Raw genomic sequence first — 22901 nt, forward strand, 5'->3', positions numbered from 1 at the left:
TTTTTTTGGAGGGAAAAATCCGAACTCCACGTGCAAACTCGAACCTATCCGAGCCTGCACATCCCTACTGATAATAATACAGAAGATATAGAGGGAGAAGAAGAGACGTATGTGACTGATATGAAGGCAGAAGATATAGAGGGAGATGAAGAGACGTATGTGACTGATAATAAGGCAGAAGATATAGAGGGAGAAGAAGAAACGTATGTGACTGATAATAAGGCAGAAGATATAGAGGGAGTAGAAGAAACGTATGTGACTGATATGAAGGCAGAAGATATAGAGGGAGAAGAAGAGACGTATGTGACTGATAATAAGGCAGAAGATCTAGAAGGAGAAGAAGAGACGTATGTGACTGATAAGAAGGCAGAAGATATGGCAGTAGAAGAAGAGACTTATGTGACTGATAATGAGGGAGAAGAAGAAACGTATGTGACTGATAATGAGGGAGAAGAAGAGACATATGTGACTGATAATAAGGCAGAAGATATAGAGGTTGAAGAAGAGAAGGCAAAGGATACAGAGGGAGAGGAAAACTCGTATGTGAGGGGTGACCAGCAGTGTAAGGAGGATGAAATCTCTACAGATAACAGCACAGGTGAGTAATAAACACTTATTACAGAAAAGTGTCACATATTCTCCATTCTCAGTCCTACAACAATATAGTTTCTCTTCCTATCTGGGGGACACTGATTACTCTGGGTGTATATTCTGGGCACTGGAGATGGCACTTAACTACTTACCTTCGTGAACTGATGCTCCTTCCTTTTATACCCCTCCTAAATCCCGTTGGAGCTCAGCTTTAGATTACGTGCCTTTTTTAAACATTGCTGATTTTAATTTTCATGGATCTGAAGAGCTGTAGACCATTTGTAGGAGGTACCACAAAGGTTACAGTAGTATGAACAGCTTTAGTCTCCTGTGTCCGGTTAGCCGCAGCCCGCTTCCTTAGCAAGGACTCCCGGAGGGGTCACCAAGGATCATAATAAATTGTCCCGGGACTATGAACTTAAATATATAGGAGCTGCTAGCTGCATCCTGGGAGTTCGCTGTAGAAGCTAAGGTCAGTCACTGCTTACCTGCAGGTAGTGCTGAGCAGCTTGTGGTCATTGCGGTTACAGAAGTTTGTTTTCAGGCACTGATATAGAGACCGTGCCAAATACTGTTGTGTCTGATATGGAGACCGTGCCATATACTGTTGTGTCTGATATGGAGACCGTGCCATATACTGTTGTGTCTGATATGGAGACCGTGCCATATACTGTTGTGTCTGATATGGAGACCGTGCCATATACTGCTGTGTCTGATATGGAGACCGTGCCATATACTGTTGTGTCTGATATGGAGACCGTGCCATATACTGTTGTGTCTGATATGGAGACCGTGCCATATACTGTTGTGTCTGATATGGAGACCGTGCCAGATACTGTTGTGTCTGATATGGAGACCGTGCCATATACTGTTGTGTCTGATATGGAGACCGTGCCATATACTGTTGCGTCTGATATGGAGACCGTGCCATATACTGTTGTGTCTGATATGGAGACCGTGCCATATACTGTTGCGTCTGATATGGAGACCGTGCCATATACAATTGCGTCTGATATGGAGACCGTGCCAAATACTGTTGTCTGATATGGAGACCGTGCCAAATACTGTTGTGTCTGATATGGAGACCGTGCCATTTACTGTTGTGTCTGATATGAAGACCGTGCCATATACTGTTGTCTGATATGGAGACCGTGCCATATACTGTTGTGTCTAATATGGAGACCGTGCCATATACTGTTGTGTCTGATATGGAGACAGTGTCAAATTGAAAAGAAAAAAGGAATTCCTCGTGTAAATATTTTAACTTTTCAAAATGTGGGCCCCACTCACAGAGGGAGGGACTGGGCTCGGTCCATGGCTAAGGCAGTTGCAGAACTTCCTTAGACAGTGGCTCACCAGTCTTAGGTAGGTGCAATTGCTCTGCCCCTGCACAGGCCGTATCTCTGCCCACCATTCCTGCTTTTTATTAGGTGGAGTTAGCGGGCTCATTCCAGTGTCTAGAAGATTGAGAAGGATCTTTCTAAGGTCTATGTTACCGTAGATAGGTTGTTTGATTCCACATCAGCCCCTTGCCACAAAACGACCAATCACTTTCCTGGGTATGTTTTTAGGGCGTCTCGGATTCGAAGACCAGTCTGGTTGGGAAGAAGATGTTCCTACCAGCCAGAATGGTGAAGAGCTCGCTTATGCGTTCTGCCAGGTTCTCGATCTCTAGAAAGTTCAGTTCCCCTCATGGTGGTCTCTTCTTCCTTATTTAAGCACAAGAAAAAGTAGACTGCTGTTTCTCCTTTTTTTCTTTTTCTGAGGCTTTGGAAGAGGATGAGCCCTGGCTACATCCATAGATTTAGATCTACTTTCACTTTTGCTGAAAAAGACAAATGCACCTTGGGACGTCCCTCCTAGGGCCGCTGTCCATATTGGAAGACTTACCAAATCAACAGTTATTCCCACTTCTAATTCTGCCATAAAAAAGGGCATGGACAGGAAGTGTGATGCAGTTGTCATAACGGTATTCAAATGACTGGGTCCTGTCTTAGACCAGTTTCAGCAAGTCTTGAGTCAGCAAGGCCACAGAGATTTGGGCTGACCAAATGGCATTTAATAAAAAATTTTATGGCTGATATTCTGCCTTTGGTGGATCAGATTGAGGGAGCTTTTGTATACATGCAGGTTGTTCTCCTGGTTTTAAACTTACTCTTTGTCTAAGATCTCAACCTTGGCTGTTGTCGCCAGGAGAGCTTTATGGCTCAGGTCCTGGGAAAGTGATTTCGAATCCAAAAGAATCCTAGAGGTGATTTATTATGTTGTGGGGTCTTCATCCAGGTTCTTGATTCACAGAGAGATTTGGTTTATTGCTCAAACCAGTTTCTGGTGTGACGGCTGAATCATTCCTTATTGACATATCCTGAGCTGGAGGTTGCTCAACAACCACATATTCAGGGAGAAGGCTGTCATAGATCCTATGATGGCTTTAATGAGCACAAAATCCACCTTGCCTCAAAACAAAAGTTTTCTGGACCTTCTGTTTGACAAGTGCTAGATGGGTTGTCTTTCAGGGTCCAAAATTCTGTCCCTACAGTCACAGGTAAACCATAAATAGTTGCTAGGGAGACTGTGGCATCCTTTCAAGAAAAAGCAGCTTACACGGTTCCACTCCGATCTTGCCTTGTTACAGGGCAAATCCTCTATTGGAAAGCTAGTTTCTTTGGTTGTGAAACTGCAACGCTGGGTCTCCAGCACCATGGTTGCTGGTCTTAGGAGAAGACCTCTTCCCTTCAGCAGTTACGGGAGACCACACATGCCTTGGGTGGCTCTCGAGAGGGTTGATGTCATTCAGATCTCATCAGTTGGGCCCGGGAGTGTGTAGTAAGCAGTTCTTCAGGCCTTACCAGTAGACGTTCCTTGTCCTCTTCCTCTAAAAAAAAGACCATCTAGGCCAATTTCTTCATTCCGAATACAGTTGCTTGACTTTCGTGGCATGGCACTTAGTGTTCACTCTAGGTCCAGTGGCAGGCAGGGCACCGGACCTAGAGAGAGGGTACTTTTGTGCGTGCGTGTCCGAAAAAGGGGCGTGGCTTTGACGTGTCTTCTTTTCGTCACTCTTGGGGGCGTGCCCGGGACTTACGGACATGCTGGGCAGCCCCAAGCACTGTGAATGGATGCCGGGTGCATGCGCCCGCCATCCACCGGCGGTGACCGCTGCACATTTGTTTTCCCCACCTGCGGGAGGGGACAACAGGGAACGCTACTGTGGCTAGGGTCTATCACCAAGTGTTGAAGGCATACATAATTTGGGGTGAACACAATGGATTCTCACTCTTCCGACTCTGCCGAATTTCCATTTTTCAGGTTGGTTTGGATCAGGGATTTGGAATATCATTCATCAAGGGCCAGATATCAATCCTTTATATTCTTTTTCAATGAAAACTGGCCCTTTATCCAGGGGATTGTTCATAAAGTGGCTGTGAAAATGTTTTTGCCCTCAAATTCCAGATTCCTTCAATTTTGTACATTTGTTATACTTGTGTCTGATTTTCCAACAAAATTGAATATAAGACACAGTCAACTTGCATAAACACAAAATACAGTTTTTATATGATTATTTCATTTATTGAGGAAAAAAAGATATATAATCCATGTGCAAAATTAATTGCCCATGTATTTGTGGCTATCAGCTAGTCAGTCCCTCATCTTAGGAACCTTTGCTTCAACAGGCCCTGGACCTCTGGTGGTAGGTAATCCAGGAGCTTCACTGGGTATTTTTTCCTGAAAGAAGTTACACCAGAATTCCTTGCTGGGCAGGCTCTTGGATACCTTATCATCCAGGCTGTTGTGGAGTTTGTCTTAGCAATTTGGCGGACCCTCTGTTTGTCTTGAGGTTCCGGATGGTTTGTTGATCAGTATGAAAAAGATTTAAGTACTCTAATTTCCTCTCCCCAGTTTACAAAAGTTGACAAACCTTTGAATGAGACCTGGCACGTTCAGATACTTTATTACAACAACACCTTCTTGGAAGACATCTTGAGCATAAGGAAGACCCCACCTAAAGTCGCAGTCTTGCTAACTCCACAACTATTTATTTTCGGAATTCAGTGTTCTTGAAAAATGCACTTATAGGAAATGTGAAGGTTTTTTGTTGCTGCATAGCTCTCTTCCCCGTGGTAGTAGCCACTTATGTCAATAAAGCACTTGAACGGTGCACTGAACTGATTGGCGAGAGTTTACATTCTGAATTACCTGGAACTCTTGACCCTTTACTGCAGAATTCTTGCCAAAAACATGTAATGGATGAGTATTTGGGGGAAGTGGTTATTGACACTGCTCTGAGTGTCCCAGTCCCAATGGAGCATGAATGCTTGGGTTAATCCAAACTTTTCTACAAAAACTGAACCTTGAACTAATGTTCAGTCATAAATACCATGAAGCCGGAAGAATGCCTATCCCACCCATCTCAGAATGACATCACAGCCTCAGGTTTATGTTGAGTTCTCTGCTCTGCTCATTGGTGTGGATACAGTTTTAATGTTTTGGTGGTCATGGAAATTTTTAAGGTCAACAGAGGTAATGGTCATCCGTAGCTCTATGACTGTTTGATACAAGTCAGAAACCAAACGCAGTGTATGCTTTTTCTGGCTCTGTTTGTCGACACCAGATATTAGTGTGTTTTTTTTTCTAATGCAGACTATCCCGGTTATTCAGACACTACTGAAGGTTCTGTTATACTGCAGATGGAGGTCAGTCCTCCATTGCATGCAGTTAATGGGATAAACTGTATAATGTTTTGAAGCAGGGCAGTTAGCACTCTTCATCTCTGAGACCTTCCATAACCAAATTCTTGCCAGGTGGTCACAGTCCAACCCTCTGGTACAGTTTTTCATACTATCCTTACCGACAGCATTTCAGTGTTTACTACTCATAAGCTTGTATTATCCATATTGTGTACTATGATCATCAGTATCCAGTCAGAATGTAGACACCAAAATACCGACATGTTCTGAATGTCGACAGTCATAATTTTGGCATGGCATTACAGTGCCTTGCAAAAGTATTCACCCCCCTTGGCTTTTTACCTTTTTTGTTACATTACAACCTGTAATTTATTTTTATTTTTTTTATCTGAATTTTATGTGATGGATCTGCACAAAATAGTCTAATTTAGTGAAGTGAAATGAGAATAAAATCTATATAAAAAATAATCTTTATAAATAAAATTCTGAAAATTGGCATGTGCATATGTAATCATCCCCTTTGCTATGAAGCCCCTCAAAAGTTCTGGTGCAACCAATTACCTTCAGAAGTCACATAATTAGTGAATTGAAGTCCACTTGTGTGAAATCTAAGTGTCACATGATCTGTCAGTATAAACACACCTTTTCTGAAAGGCCCCAAAGGCTGCAACACCACTAAGCAAGAGACATCACACCATGAATACCAAGGAGCTCTCCAAACAAGTCAGGGACAAAGTTGTTGAGAAGTAGAATTCTGGGTAGGGTTGTAAAAAAATATCCAAATCTTTGTTGATCCCCCGGAGCACCATCAAATCCATCATCATCAAATGGAAAGAACATGGTACCACAACAAACCTGCCAAGAGAGGGCCGCCCACCAAAACTCACAGAGCGGGCAAGGAGGGCATTAATCAGAGAGGCAGCACAGAGACCAAAGGTAACTCCATAGAGCTGGGCTTTATGGAAGAGTGGCCAGAAAAAAGCCATTACTTAGTGATAAAAATAAGAAGACACGATTTGAGTTTGCCAAAAGGAATGTGGGCGACTCTCCAAATGTATGGAGGTAGGTGCTCTGGTCAAATGAGACTAAAATGTAACTTTTCGGCCACCAAGGAAAACACTATGTCTGACGCAAACCCAACACATCCCGTGACCCCAAGAGCACCGTCCCCACAGTGAAACATGGTGGTGGCAGCATCATGCTGAGGGGATGTTTTTCAGCAGCAGGGACTGGGAAACTGATTCGAGTCAAGGGGAAGATGGATGGTGCTAAATACAGGGATACTCTTGAGCAAAACCTGTTTCAGTCTGCTTGTGATTTGAGACTGGGAATGAGGTTCACCTACCAGCAGGACAATGACCCGAAGCATACTGCTAAAGCAACACTCGAGTGGTTTAAGGGGAAACATTTAAATGTATTGGAATGGCCAAGTCAAAGCCCAGATCTCAATCCAATTGAGAATCTGTGGTCAGACTTGAAGATTGCTGTTCACAAGCGTAAACCATCCAACATGAAGGAGCTGGAGCAGTTTTGCCTTGAAGAATGGGCAAAAATCCCAGGGGCAAGAGGTGGCAGCTCATAGAGACTTATCCAAAGCGACTTGCAGTTATAATTGCCGCAAAAGGTGGCTTGACAAAGTACTGACTTTAGGGGGGGTGAATAATTATGCACGCTGAAGTTTTCTCTAATGTTGTCCTAAATGTTGTTTGATTCACAATATAAAAAAACCACACAACTTCACACTTGTAGGCATGTTCTGTGAATGCATTGATGCACACCTTTAAACAATCCATTTTAATTCCAGGTTGTGAGGCAACAAAACATGAAAAATGCAAAGAGGGGTGAATACTTTTGCAAGGCACTGTATGTCGACGTGTGCCATGTGGACAAACAGAAATGTTGATCTGATCATAATGTTGATATGTACCTTATGTTATCATTGTGCTTGTCGAAAGTCAAAATGCCGACATAACTTTTTGATGCTATATTTAGAGGTATTGTTATGATTAGGGTTATGCGAAAATATTGAAAATGCTTTGCTGACATTTTGAAAGTCAACATATAATACCACACCCTGATCGGCGACCTGAGCTAAAGACACTAACAAAAGAATTGTCCCACGGAAGAGTGTCTAATAGTACAATGGGAATGCCGGCTCACCGCAGAATATTAATATGCTAATAATATTACCCAAAATGGATGAAATCTGTAGGCGGACATTACTCTAGCACTGGCTATTTATTGTGTATCAGAGGAGCTAATAGTCCTGGTTAGGGGAAGTCACCTGGCTTTATCTTACCATTATTGTTTGGTGTGGGATATATTGTTTAGCTGACAGCACAGAGATATAATCAATTACGGACTGTACCAATAAACTAAAACAATGGAACAGTTACTTGACACACATATTGATAACCTGTGTAAGGATTCTCCTGTATGTAACAGTATCTATGTGACCATTACTCTAACAATGGAAGCAGTGTAATAACTCACACGCAGTTCACTGGGATATAAGCTGGCACATTCTGAAGTAAAAAGATTCTCTAGCAGCCTCATATTTTGAATAGATGGCTCCCTACATAGCACAAGGGGCACACCTATATTATAGTAGTGATCCTTAGTCTAGGAGTGAACTAATACTGCCAGTCTGTCACTTACCAGTGTTATATGGAAGGCTCCAAGTGATGTACATAAAGGACTATAACACAGCATAACAGGGACAATGAAAAGTAGACAGATACCCACTCAGTTGTAATATACGATCTTATTCATAATTTGCTTCTAGTAAAAATATTTCTAATTTTTACATTTTCTGCTATTTTATTTTGCAATTTCAGATAAATTATTTTGACTAATATAACTTGTATTTTACAAGATTGAGTTGTCATTGCACTTCATTGGGACGTTTCTAACATCTCCTTTTTTATTCTGTTTTTAACACAATGTTTTCTATTTGGGTTTTGTTTGTTTTTTTACATAAAGTTTGTATTTGGCAAAATGAAATAAACAACTGAACATCTTGACCTCTCTAATTGTATGAACATTTCCAATAGATGGACAGAAACACAGGAAGACCTCGGAGGGAGATCTCATTTTACCTCCAGATTTAAAAAAAGAAGAGAACATCACACAAGATTCTCCAGGAGAAATCCCCATTGCCCTAAATATACACCTAGTACCTCACAGTGCTGATATATCATCTGATCCCTCTAATCATAAGGAGTGTTGTCCTGACAACTCCGTTATTGCTACACATAGGACAGCTCACGCACGTATTAGAATATTTCCATGTTCTAAGTGTGGTAAATGTTTTAAACAGAAGGCAAGTCTTGTTACACATGAGAGAAGTCACACTGGTGAGAAACCATTTCCATGTTCTGAGTGTGGGAAATGTTTTACACAGAAATCATATCTTGTTACACATGAGAGAAGTCACAGGTGAGAAACCATTTCCATGTTCTGAGTGTGGGAAATGGTTTACACAGAAATCATCTCTTGTTATACATAAGAGAAGTCACACAGGTGAGAAACCATTTTCATGTTCTGAGTGCGAGAAATGTTTTACAACGAAATCACATCTTGTTGTACATCAGAGACATCACACAGGGGAGAAACCATTTCCATGTTCTGAGTGTGGGAAATGTTTTACAACAAAATCACATCTTGTTGTACATCAGAGACATCACACAGGGGAGAAGCCATTTCCATGCTCTGAGTGTGGGAAATGTTTTACATGGAAACCAATGCTTATTGCACACCAGAGATGTCACACAGGGGAGAAGCCATTTCCATGTTCTGAGTGTGGGAAATGTTTTGTACAGAAATCAAATCTTGCTGCACATGAGAGAAGTCACACAGGGGAGAAACCATTTCCATGTAAAGAATGTGGGCAATGTTTTAGACAGAAATCAGCTCTTGTTAGACATCAGAGAATGCACACAGATGAGAGGCCATTTCCATGTTCTAAGTGTGGGAAATGTTTTACAAAGAAATCATATCTTGTTATACATAAGAGAAGTCACATAGGTTAGAAGCCATTTCCATGTTCTGAGTGTGGGATATGTTTTATTCACAAATCAATGTTTATTACGCATCAGAGATGTCACACAGGTGAGAGGCCATTTTGATAAACTATAAAAAATAAAAGCTCTAGTCACACAGTATGATAATATGTTAGGACAAGACTGGAACTGATCTCTCATGTGGAACTTATAGCAGTTCCCTTATTGTATTAGATAATAGCATCCCTCCCCACAGTAATAACAAACCGTATTATCCTACAATAATGAACTAAGTAACAGAGTCCCAGCAGTGGATGGAAGATAAAATGTGGGACATGATCATGTTTTGTCATATTCTGTGATTGAAGGTGTGAGATGGTTTATATAATTAGTTCCACCAGTCAGAGCTTCCTATGGGGGGGGGGGGGGCATGTTTGATTACAAGAGGGTTTGGACCTTTGCCCTGATCCAAGTTAGACTAAAACTATTTGGCACGTATGGTTTAAACAGTCAAAAACGACATCATGGACGGCCAAGTGGACAATTGTAACTTAAAAATATTCAAAAGAAATGTCACCACAACTATCTGTGTGTATGTGGTTCCCAGCAGTCTGCAGCCAGTAGCCATGATTGTGCCTGTAATATCCAATGACCAAGAGCTGATGCTATTCCAGTATCTGTACCAGCTGCTTGGAGAGATGGGAACTGGCAGAGTGATTTTTATCCAGGAAGACTTTTCCCCACCAACAGCCACAAGTGTTATCCCACTACTGACCATACCACGTATATGTCCTGCCTCTTAGATTGTAAGCACAGTTATGCAGGGTCATCCTTACCTTTTGTTTCATATCAGTGTATGTTATATGTGTGTATCATGATCCTGTCAGTGTACAGGGCTGAGTAATATGTTGGTGACTGATAAATAAAAGAGAATAGTAAATATATGATGGTTGTGTAAGAATTACAGCATAACACACAGTGGGTGCTGCCATCTGGTGGATGACACAACACCCATGAGAATACATCCTTTCTATTCACTAGGAGCCTGTGACATCACTGAGGTGCCTCATGTATTCCTCAGATGTATTCTATAGACTGGCCCCAATTGGCTGCCGGCGCTGTGTGTCAGTGACTGTTGTGCTATCAGTAGTGTGATGTTGGGATATATGGAACACTTTAAACGTATACAATATTTTCTTATTCATCCTATAGGGGACACTATATACACTTTGGGGTATAAATGCAGACACAGGTGCTTGGGCACTGTAATGTTACCAGCAACAGCTCAAAGCTCCTCCACCTTTATATCTCCATTGACTGTTGTATTTACTTTGCTTTCTACCATATAAGCATTTTAGAGCCACCTCTATAGATGCCTGGAATAGAAGTGGAGCTTCTACAATCATAACCTGCTCCCTACAGACTGCCATTTGAATGGCATAGATGGCCAGATATAGGTCTTTATTTCAGGCTGTTGTGGAGCTCACACAGTTTGTTACACGCTCTATGAAGCTGATCAGAGACTCTCCCTCCACTCCTCCCATGGCTGCTACAGATAGCATATTGTCTCCCAATGAGCCATTCTACTATGACCTTTTGGGTTCCGCATCTCATGAGCCAGCCTGTACACAAATCCTGGCAGGGTCAATATAAAGCATGGTCCACGTATCTTTCTTGCACTGGATGCTGACATCTGACACCACTTCCAGACCTCTGAAGAGTTTGCTCTTTGAAGTTTTATATGATCTGGAAGGATCTGGCTGAGTACTTCCAGGAGGAAGGTGAAGTGGTGAAAGGCTCTAATCTTTAGGATTCATTGTGAACCAGTGAGAATAACAGGAAGCTGGGTGACTTAGTACATGCCTTCCAGCTGACAATACATATTAAAGACCTAAGGAACCTGAGTTTCCAAACAGTTCACTGTGTAAGAATAAAATTAGATGGATTCTATCCCCTGATTAATGGAGAGTAGAGTTTTGGCATTACACAGATTACACATACTGAGTATACATTCAAATGTGAACCTCCACCTAAATTCTATGCTTTTATAGCTCACCTGTCTAAGAGCACCACCATTTCCATTCTAATCACTGCTACCTTAAGGAATACCATGGATAGGAAAATTGATGACACTTTCAAGACCATTTACCCTGATGCAGGATCATCAAATGGATCCAGTTTTGCTTCATCTTGGGTCAGTAAAGCAGTGGTTGGAGCAAGTCGTATTTGCTATACGGTGGAGCATGTCCTCAAGGCCTTTTGAGTATCTGAGAAGCTGCCATTTATGTGGAGATCCTGGGAACTAAAATTTTAGTCTCAACAGTTTTGCCATGCTGTGTTCTCTGACTTGAGAGGGAGAATGCAGAGACCAAGAGGACTCAGGAGACCCTTCCATACTCTGGGGAGGTCCTGATCAGTCCCAAACCGGATAAGATTATTTCCCAAGCCACAAGGAGAAATTGTTCCTTTCTTCCTGTTGATGTCCATAGACTGAAGGGTCCCAGGATTTACTCCATTTGTCACAATAGGTAGGTGTCAGTCATCTCCTTTCGGGCTGCATTGAGAAAAACAGGCATGGGGCAGGTAAGCATCCAGCTCCCAATCCTTTTTGACAACCTGCCAACGCCAAATACCAAAGCTTTACAGCTGGCTTGTCAAGATCCACAGAGGACAAAAACAAAGGATACTAGTAGAAACGCTCAGGGGAAAACAAGGTTCTACCTATGGCAGTCCTAGACAAAGGTAGCAGTGGGAGAGCCCCTGATCAACTTCTCAAGGAAGCAAACTTGACTGGTTACTTCATGTCAGATGAGTGTTGCTGATTTTACATTTCTACTAATAACCCCCATTCTCGCATCTGCTGGAATTCAACCACTGGTCTTGGAGGAGATCCCATGTGGAACGTGCATATCATGGGCACATTGTAGATGATATACCTGACATGTCGCTTTGATTCGTGGGATTGGATGACATATCGTCTAGTGTGTACCCAGCTTTAGTCTTCTATGCATGTGGTCTCATTTACTCTTACTATTCAAGAATCTAACCTAAAATGGTTGTTTTCATATAGAGATGATGACATTCACTTAGCACTTACCATGATCGTCTGGGGAGAGGACTATACTGAGACGGACAGATTGGTTAGGGAGGCAGATTTCGTTTCACTGGACACGTGAAAGAGGCCAAGTTGTATCTTGCTGGATAATCTCTGGTTTTGGAATGAAAGATGACACTGGTGAGCAATAAGCCATATTTATTACACAGAGCTTCACAAAATCAGAAAACCAACAAATTAAGTATAGATTACATTTAGTTTATGTGTATATATATATATATATTCCATAGACAAAAAACCTTACGGTTTCACATGTCCCTTTAAGGCTGCTTAGACATGATCTGAAAATTCACAAAACCTATTGAATTTCTGCCACTCAAACTCCAAATAGCAATGAAATTACGATCATTAAGGCTGACGCCTTAATGAACGTGTTCCTTGTGTAATACAAATTTGGTATGCCATGACACCATGTGGTTAACTGCAGATTCAGCACTCTCACAGAATTGTGTGCTCATTGGAAAACACATGCAGTCTATGCAACTGATGTCTGAGCAGTTATGTGGCACACACATCCCACTCAGTGCCTACAATCTTATGCAGTCACAACAAAAATTTCGCCTCCATGCTGCTATAACTTCCCCAATCCCTACAGCTGTGTGTTCTCCCAATTGTGCTAGTCTGCATGCCCTCATCCACACCAATATGTCTTTCCCCATGTGCACTGCCCTGTCTTCCTGCATCCGTGCCACTGCGTCTCCTTCCATCTGCATCACTGCCTTGCCCCAAGTCACGCCACTCTGTCTTCCCTCATCTCTGCCACTCTTTCTTCATCCATCTTTACCACTCTATCCCTCCCAACCGTGCCACTCTGTCTTTCCCCTCCCACCCACACCAATCTGTCTTCCCCAATCCCTATTGTGTGTTCTCCCATTGTGCTAGTCTGTATTCCTCATCCACACCAATCTCTACCCATCTGCGCTGCTTTATTTTCCCGCATCCTTGCTACTCTATTCCCCATTCATGTTACTCTGTTCCCCCAAACCGTGCCACTCTCTCTTCCCCCCCCCATGTGCACCACTGTTTTCAACCCATCTGCATCACTTTGGCTTGCCCCCATCTGTACTGCTTAATCTTCCCCTCTGCACACCTTTCTGTCTGCCCCATCCACTGGTACAATCACAACAAGTCCTATGAGAACCAGAAAGCCAGTCTGCCCGGTGTGAAGAAGTCCCTGGGGAAATACGGTCCTGTGAATATTGAAGACACAACAAACAGTGCTGCCAAGGCCGCTAAAGAGGAGGAAGATGATGACATTGACTTGTTTGGTTCCGATGAGGAGGAGGAAAGTGAAGAGTCAAAGAGAATTAGAGAAGAACGTCTGGCACAATATGCATCAAAGAAATCTAAAAAACCAGCACTTATCGCAGTCTTCCATCCTACTTGACGTGAAGCCATGGGACGATGTCTTCTCCCCCCATCAACCATACTCTTCTCTCATCTGCGCAGCTCTATTTTCTGCTCAGACCTCAGTTGCATAGACTTCATGTGTGTATTCCAATGAGCAAACAATTCTGTGAATTAGCAGCTCCACCATTTTGTGAGTGACAGCAATCTCATTCTGTGAGAGTGCTGAATCTGCAGTTAACCACATGGCGTCAGCCTTAATAATCATCATTTCATTGCTTTTTGGAGTTTGAGTGTCAGAAATTCAATAGGTTTTGTGAATTTTCAGATCATGTCTAAGCAGCCTTAATGGGACATGTGAAACAGTAAGTTTTTTTGTCTATGGAATTTCATAGCTTTTTTAAAAATGTATTAACTATCAGGGTTTGGATGAGCAAACCGGGCCACCTGCAGGGGAGAAGGGCAACAAAATGCTACACTAACGCAGGTGGAAGAGGGGACAGCACACGGGAGGTGCAGAGTGCGAGTCGGCTGTAGGCATGTGGGGTAGCGTTAGCATTAGTGGTGCAGAGCAGCGGTGCAGTGCAAAGGGGGCATCAGAGGGTGACAGAGGGCTCACTGGTAGTGCGTATGCACCTGAGAAAATCAATAAGTCACAGATCCATCTACGCATCTATGTTAAAAATTGTGTAAAAAAAAAAATTGGCATGGCCCCGCCCCCCAGAAAACAACCAGCACCGGGTTTTGGATACCTAGTACTGGTTGTGCTAAATACAGGAGACAAATGACGTAGGGGTCCCCCGTATGAAGCACAACCATCACCAGGCTTTTCAGAACCATTCATGGTTGCCAAAATACAGGAAACAAATGACTTAGGGGTCACCCGTATTCAGCGCAACCGGCACTGGGCTCTGAGCTGGTTCTGGAAATACAGGGGGAAAATATGTGTAGAGTCCCCCTCTACCAGCACCGGACTCTTTCTAGCGGGGGGTGATGCCACAGCCAGGGGAGACCCCCAGCTGAAGCATCACCCTTGACCGCTGGTCAGCCCAGGCTGAGGACCCCTCGATAAAGGGGTCCCCCCCTCCAGGGCACCCCAGGCTGATAGCCCAGGGCTATCCCCAGCACCCCTGGGTGCTGGGTTAATTGTGTTGTGTGGTGCATATGAAAATATAAATATTGTCTTTTGCAGTAGTACTACAGGTCCCAGCTGGCATCCCCGCATACTGGCACTTGGAGAACCACAAGTACCAGCAGGCGGGGCATTAAGGGCCTGCTGGCACCTATAGTACCCCTGCAAAATAAATATTAAAATAAAACAGACACCGTTTTTAAATTATTTTATTTCTCAGCACCGTCACCTGGGGGCGGCAGCCTTTAAGCTCTTTTACATGGCTGCCGCTCCCCCAGGACTCCTACGGCGTCTTCACCTGGAGGGCGGCGGGCTTTAAGCTCTTGCGTGACCGCTGCAAATTTCAGGGTTTCCCGGGCATCTGTCTTCAACAGCTCTTCTCTGCTGCCTCCCGGCCGACGGACAGTGAGTGGACGGGGCCTCGCGCTGGCTGTATATAAGCCAGCCGAGGGGGTGGGGCGATGACATCGTGAGCCGTGATTGGCTCGCGGCGGCCATCTTTGAATTTCAAAAGTGCTGAGTCGCCATTTTTGAAAAGTGCACGCTCAGTTCTCTCCATTGAAGTCAATGGTGAGAACAGCTCATTGGCTGAGAGGCAGAAGGCTCGCCACTCTCTTAGCCAATGAGTGTTCCGCATCGGGATTTCTTGACTGAAATCCCGGGCGGAGCAGTTATTCGGGTAGTAGTGTTCTTAGAGAACACTACTAATGTCCGTGGGTCCGGGTATCTTCGTTTTTTTTTTTGCCAAGACCCTGGATTGCCTGAAGAGGACAGATCCATGCATAGGAGGAGGTGAGTATGGAAGTTTTATTACAGGTAATCCAATGGATTATCTACTTGGAGATGAGGACAGATTGGCTTCAGGGATACATAGGTGAGTATGTGAGATAGTGTGTATGCATGTGTTAGTACATGTGTGTGTGTGTTTTTAATATTGCTTTTGCTGTGGAATTACAGGTACTAGTAGGCCCGTAATGCCCCGCATGCTGATACTTGTGGTTCTCAAAGTACCAGCATGCGGGGGAGGATTGCTGGGAACTGTAGTTCCACAGCAAAAGCCAAAATTTTAAGTACTTGCACCACACTTTACACAGTCAGCCTAAGATGATTATCGGTCAGGATTAATGCTTTGGCTGGGGGACCCAGTGAAAGGGCTCCCCTGGCTGTGGCATCACCCCCCCCCCTGCTGGAAGGAGTCCAGTGCTGGTTCTGGTAAATACAGGGGGACCCTGCACATTTTTTCCCCCTGTATTGCCAGAACCAGGGCTGGCTCAGAGCCTGGTGCTGGTTGTGCTTAATACGGGGGACCCCTACGTCATTTGTCTCCTGTAGCACAACCAGGACTGGGGCTCCAAAGCCCAGTGCTGGTTGTTTTCTGGGGGGCGGGGCCACGCCATTTTTTTTTATTAAACACAAGCAGGTATCATGGATCTTCCAGACCCGAACCTGCATTCTGTGTGCTGCTACCTCCCCCGGGTCCTAATATCTGCCACCCGCACCGCCGCCTCTAAAGCCCGCTACTGTCCCCGGGTTCTGGACGTAGCTAACGCCCGCTACCTGCTCGCGCCTTTCCGCCGAGTCCCGCTGATGCTAATGGCTGCTTCTTTCCCCCAAGCCCACCACCGCTAAACCCCGCAAACGACGGCCATCTTTGTGCACCCAAGTGAAGCCACATTGAATACACCTGCTGGAGGCTCCTACTGCGTCTGTGCAACAAGTTGAAATTTCCTATCTATTCAATGGCGCATCCTTGAGGTAATAGTTTAAAAACTGTAACTTTCTAATTTACCTGAACCCCAAAAAGCCCTACCCTGGAACAATAGCTACCTAATAAAGCAAACCCCAAATCTAAATTTGCCCCCTATCCAGAGTTATGCCTTCCCAAACAAAACCCATAGACTACAGCAGAAAAGTGGTTCTAATTGAAAATGTCAGAAAAATGTGACAGTTGGAACTTTAGATTACTCCCATGTCCTCATTCTTTATGATTTTGCCCTGAAATTTGGCATGCAGCACCGAGCGACAATTTTACCCGCCCGTGAATTGCAGTTTTTTAGATGCAGCCTTAATATAAGGGCACGACTGTGCCCTTATAATATATACATATACTAGCTATTGCCTGTGGCTTCATCCATGATAAAATCAATTTTGCCAACATTTTTATATGAGGTGTTCTAGATGTATTACTTTGCATAGGGGCCCTTTCGCGGACTGCCCCATGTGACCAGCAGCGCCTTCACCCACCACTCAGACCAATGTCACTGTGTGCCCTGTGCACAGACTGCTATGTAGCCTCTCCTATTCAAGGATCACTCACACCAATGTCACTGTGTGCCCTGTGCACAGATTGCTATGTAACCTCTCCTATTCACCCACCACTCACACCAATGTCAGTCTGTGCCCTGTGCACAGACTGCTATGTAGCCTATCCTATTCACCCACCACTCACACCAATGTCACTGTGTGCCTTGTGCACAGACAGCTATGTAACCTCTCCTATTCACCCACCACTCACACCAATGTTACTGTGCCCTGTGCACAGACTGCTATGTAACCTATTCACCCATCACTCACACCAATTTCACTGTGTGCCCTGTGCACAGACTGCTATGTAACCTTTCCTATTCACCCACCACTCACTCCAATGTCACTGTGTGCCCTGTGCACAGACTGCTATGTAGCCTATCCTATTCACCCACCACTCACACCTATGTCACTGTGTGCCCTGTGCACAGACTGCTATGTAACCTATCCTATTCACCCCCACTCACACCAATGTCACTGTGTGCCCCGTGCTCAGACTGCTATGTAGCCTCTCCTATTCACCCACCACTCACACCAATGTCACTGTGTGCCCTGTGCACAGACTGCTATGTAGCCTATACTATTCACCCACCACTCACACCAATGTCACTGTGTGCCTTGTGCACAGACATCTATGTAACCTCTCCTATTCACCCACCACTCACACCAATGTCACTGTGTGCCCTGTGCACAGACTGCTATGTAGCCTATCCTATTCACCCACCACTCACTCCAATGTCACTGTGTGCCCTGTGCAGATTGCTATGTAACCGCTCCTATTCACCCACCACTCACACCAATGTCACTGTGTGCCCTGTGCACAGACTGCTAAGTAGCCTATCCTATTCACCCACCCCTCACACCAATGTCACTGTGTGCCCTGTGCACAGACTGCTATGTAACCTGTCCTATTCACCCATCTCTCACACCAATGTCGCTGTGTGCCCTGTGCACAGACTGCTATGTAACCTATCCTATTCACCCACCACTCACACCAATGTCACTGTGTGCCCTGTGCACAGACTGCTATGTAACCTGTCCTATTCACCCATCTCTCACACCAATGTCACTGTGTGCCCTGTGCACAGACTGCTATGTAACCTATTCACCCATCACTCACACGAATTTCACTGTGTGCCCTGTGCACAGACTGCTATGTAACCTCTCCTATTCACCCACCACTCACTCCAATGTCACTGTGTGCCCTGTGCACAGACTGCTATGTAGCCTATCCAATTCACCCACAACTCACACCAATGTCACTGTGTGCCCTGTGCACAGACTGCTATATAGCCTATACTATTCACCCACCTCTCACACCAATGTCACTGTGTGCCCTGTACACAGACTGCTATGTAGCCTCTCCTATTCATCCACCACTCACACGAATGTCACTGTGTGCCCTGTGTACAGACTGCTATGTAGCCTATCCTATTCACCCACCACTCACACCAATGTCACTGTGTGCCCTGTGCACAGACTGCTATGTAGCCTATCCTATTCACCCACCACTCACACCAATGTCACTGTGTGCCCTGTGCCCAGACTGCTATGTAGCCTATACTATTCACCCACCTCTCACACCAATGTCACTGTGTGCCCTGTGTACAGACTGCTATGTAGCCTCTCCTATTCATCCACCACTCACACCAATGTCACTGTGTGCCCTGAGTACAGACTGCTATGTAGCCTCTCCTATTCACCCACCTCTCACACCACTGTCACTGTGTGCCTTGTGCACAGACTGCTATGTAGCCTATCCTATTCACCTACCACTCACACCAATGTCACTGTGTGCCCTGTGCACAGACTGCTATGTAGCTTCTCCTATTCATCCACCTCTCACACCAATGTCACTGTGTGCCCTGTGCACAGACTGCTATGTAGCCTGTCCTATTCACCTACCACTCACACCAATGTCACTGTGTGCCCTGTGCACAGACTGCTATGTAACCTCTCCTATTCACCCACCACTCACACCACTGTCACTGTATGTCCTGTGCACAGACTGCTATGTAGCCTATCCTATTCACCCACCACTCACACCAATGTCACTGTGTGCCTTGTGCACAGACAGCTAAGTAACCTCTCCTATTCACCCACCACTCACACCAATGTCACTGTGTGCCCTGTGCACAGACTGCTAAGTAGCCTATCCTATTCACCCACCACTCACACCAATGTCACTGTGTGCCTTGTGCACAGACAGCTATGTAACCTCTCATATTCACCCACCACTCACACCAATGTCACTGTGTGCCCTGTGCACAGACTGCTATGTAGCCTATCCTATTCACCCACCACTCACTCCAATGTCACTGTGTGCACTGTGCACAGACTGCTATGTAACCTGTCCTATTCACCCATCTCTCACACCAATGTCGCTGTGTGCCCTGTGCACAGACTGCTATGTAACTTATCCTATTCACCCACCACTCACACCAATGTCACTGTGTGCCCTGTGCACAGACTGCTATGTAACCTGTCCTATTCACCCACCACTCACTCCAATGTCACTGTGTGCCCTGTGCAGATTGCTATGTAACCGCTCCTATTCACCCACCACTCACACCAATGTCACTGTGTGCCCTGTGCACAGACTGCTAAGTAGCCTATCCTATTCACCCACCCCTCACACCAATGTCACTGTGTGCCCTGTGCACAGACTGCTATGTAACCTGTCCTATTCACCCATCTCTCACACCAATGTCGCTCTGTGCCCTGTGCACAGACTGCTATGTAACCTGTCCTATTCACCCACCACTCACACCAATGTCACTGTGTGCACTGTACACAGACTGCTATGTAACCTGTCCTATTCACCCATCTCTCACACCAATGTCACTGTGTGCCCTGTGCACAGACTGCTATGTAACCTATTCACACATCACTCACACCAATTTCACTGTGTGCCCTGTGCACAGACTGCTATGTAACCTCTCCTATTCACCCACCACTCACTCCAGTCACTGTGTGCCCTGTGCACAGACTGCTATGTAGCCTATCCTATTCACCCACCACTCACACCAATGTCACTGTGTGCCCTGTGCACAGACTGCTATGTAGCCTATACTATTCACCCACCTCTCACACCAATGTCACTGTGTGCCCTGTGCACAGACTGCTATGTAGCCTCTCCTATTCATCCACCACTCACACCAACGTCACTGTGTGCCCTGTGTACAGACTGCTATGTAGCCTATCCTATTCACCCACCTCTCACACCAATGTCACTGTGTGCCCTGTGCACAGACTGCTATGTAGCCTCTCCTATTCATCCACCACTCACACCAATGTCACTGTGTGCCCTGTGTACAGACTGCTATGTAGCCTCTCCTATTCACCCACCTCTCACACCACTGTCACTGTGTGCCTTGTGCACAGACTGCTATGTAGCCTATCGTATTCACCTATCACTCACACCAATGTCACTGTGTGCCCTGTGCACAGACTGCTAAGTAGCTTCTCTTATTCATCCACCTCTCACACCAATGTCACTGTGTGCCCTGTGCACAGACTGCTATGTAGCCTGTCCTATTCACCTACCACTCACACCAATGTCACTGTGTGCCCTGTGCACAGACTGCTATGTAGCCTATCCTATTCATCCACCTCTCACACCAATGTCACTGTGTGCCCTGTGCACAGACTGCTTTGTAACCTATTCATCCACCACTCACTCCACTGTCACTGTATGTCCTGTGCACAGACTGCTATGTAGCCTATCCTATTCACCCACCACTCACACCAATGTCACTGTGTGCCCTGTGCACAGACTGCTATGTAGCCTATCCTATTCACCCACCACTCACACCAATGTCACTGTGTGCCTTGTGCCCAGACAGCTATGTAACCTCTCCTATTCACCCACCACTCACACCAATGTCACTGTGTGCCTTGTGCACAGACAGCTATGTAACCTCTCCTATTCACCCACCACTCACACCAATGTCAGTGTGTGCCCTGTGCACAGACTGCTATGTAGCCTATCCTAATCACCCACCACTCACACCAATGTCACTGTGTGCCTTGTGCACAGACAGCTATGTAACCTCTCCTATTCACACACCACTCACACCAATGTCATTGTGTGCCCTGTGAACAGACTGCTATGTAACCTGTCCTATTCTTCCATCTCTCACACCAATGTCGCTGTGTGCCCTGTGCACAGACTGCTATGTAACCTATCCTATTCACCCACCACTCACACCAATGTCACTGTGTGCCCTGTGCACAGACTGCTATGTAGCCTATACTATTCACCCACCTCTCACACCAATGTCACTGTGTGCCCTGTGCACAGACTGCTATGTAGCCTCTCCTATTCATCCACCACTCACACCAATGTCACTGTGTGCCCTGTGTACAGACTGCTATGTAGCCTCTCCTATTCACCCACCTCTCACACCACTGTCACTGTGTGCCTTGTGCACAGACTGCTATGTAGCCTATCGTATTCACCTACCACTCACACCAATGTCACTGTGTGCCCTGTGCACAGACTGCTATGTAGCTTCTCCTATTCTTCCACCTCTCACACCAATGTCACTGTGTGCCCTGTGCACAGACTGCTATGTAGCCTGTCCTATTCACCTACCACTCACACCAATGTCACTGTGTGCCCTGTGCACAGACTGCTATGTAGCCTATCCTATTCATCCACCTCTCACACCAATGTCACTGTGTGCCCTGTGCACAGACTGCTATGTAACCTATTCACCAATCACTCACACCAATTTCACTGTGTGCCCTGTGCACAGACTGCTATGTAACCTCTCCTATTCACCCACCACTCACTCCAATGTCACTGTGTGCCCTGTGCACAGACTGCTATGTAGCCTATCCTATTCACCCACCACTCACACCAATGTCACTGTGTGCCCTGTGCACAGACTGCTATGTAGCCTATACTATTCACCCACCTCTCACACCAATGTCACTGTGTGCCCTGTGCACAGACTGCTATGTAGCCTCTCCTATTCATCCACCACTCACACTAATGTCACTGTGTGCCCTGTGTACAGACTGCTATGTAGCCTATCCTATTCACCCACCACTCACACCAATGTCACTGTGTGCCCTGTGCACAGACTGCTATGTAGCATATCCTATTCACCCACCACTCACACCAATGTCACTGTGTGCCCTGTGCACAGACTTCTATGTAGCCTATACTATTCACCCACCTCTCACACCAATGTCACTATGTGCCCTGTGCACAGACTGCTATGTAGCCTCTCCTATTCATCCACCACTCACACCAATGTCACTGTGTGCCCTGAGTACAGACTGCTATGTAGCCTCTCCTATTCACCCACCTCTCACACCACTGTCACTGTGTGCCTTGTGCACAGACTGCTATGTAACCTATCCTATTCACCTACCACTCACACCAATGTCACTGTGTGCCCTGTGCACAGACTGCTATGTAGCTTCTCCTATTCATCCACCTCTCACACCAATGTCACTGTGTGCCCTGTGCACAGACTGCTATGTAGCCTGTCCTATTCACCTACCACTCACACCAATGTCACTGTGTGCCTTGTGCACAGACAGCTATGTAACCTCTCATATTCACCCACCACTGACACCAATGTCACTGTGTGCCCTGTGCACAGACTGCTATGTAGCCTATCCTATTCACCCACCACTCACTCCAATGTCACTGTGTGCCCTGTGCAAAGACTGCTATGTAACCTGTCCTACTCACCCATCTCTCACAC

The 22901-nt window shown here is 45.4% G+C and overlaps 1 protein-coding gene and 1 pseudogene across 2 annotated transcripts in view; both read left to right on the plus strand.

Moving 5' to 3' along the window:
• LOC148474908 (uncharacterized) overlaps nucleotides 1-10205 on the plus strand; it is an 89206-nt pseudogene extending 79001 nt beyond the window's left edge. The window contains exon 8 of the transcript XR_015872815.1: nucleotides 8559-10205. The product of XR_015872815.1 is annotated as an uncharacterized LOC148474908 (transcript). The remainder of the gene's footprint in view (nucleotides 1-8558) is intronic.
• Nucleotides 50-7166, plus strand: LOC148474910 (uncharacterized). Its single transcript, XM_088458018.1, has 2 exons — nucleotides 50-598; nucleotides 7084-7166. Exons 1-2 carry the CDS (start codon nucleotides 121-123, stop codon nucleotides 7122-7124), a joined length of 519 nt encoding a protein of 172 aa, XP_088314144.1. The 5' UTR covers nucleotides 50-120; the 3' UTR covers nucleotides 7125-7166.
• Nucleotides 10206-22901: the final 12696 nt, after the last annotated feature.

Source organism: Taudactylus pleione, unplaced genomic scaffold (assembly GCF_031769625.1).
Source record: "Taudactylus pleione unplaced genomic scaffold, aTauple2 ptg000800l, whole genome shotgun sequence".
In the NCBI taxonomy this organism is placed as follows: Eukaryota; Metazoa; Chordata; class Amphibia; order Anura; family Myobatrachidae; genus Taudactylus; species Taudactylus pleione.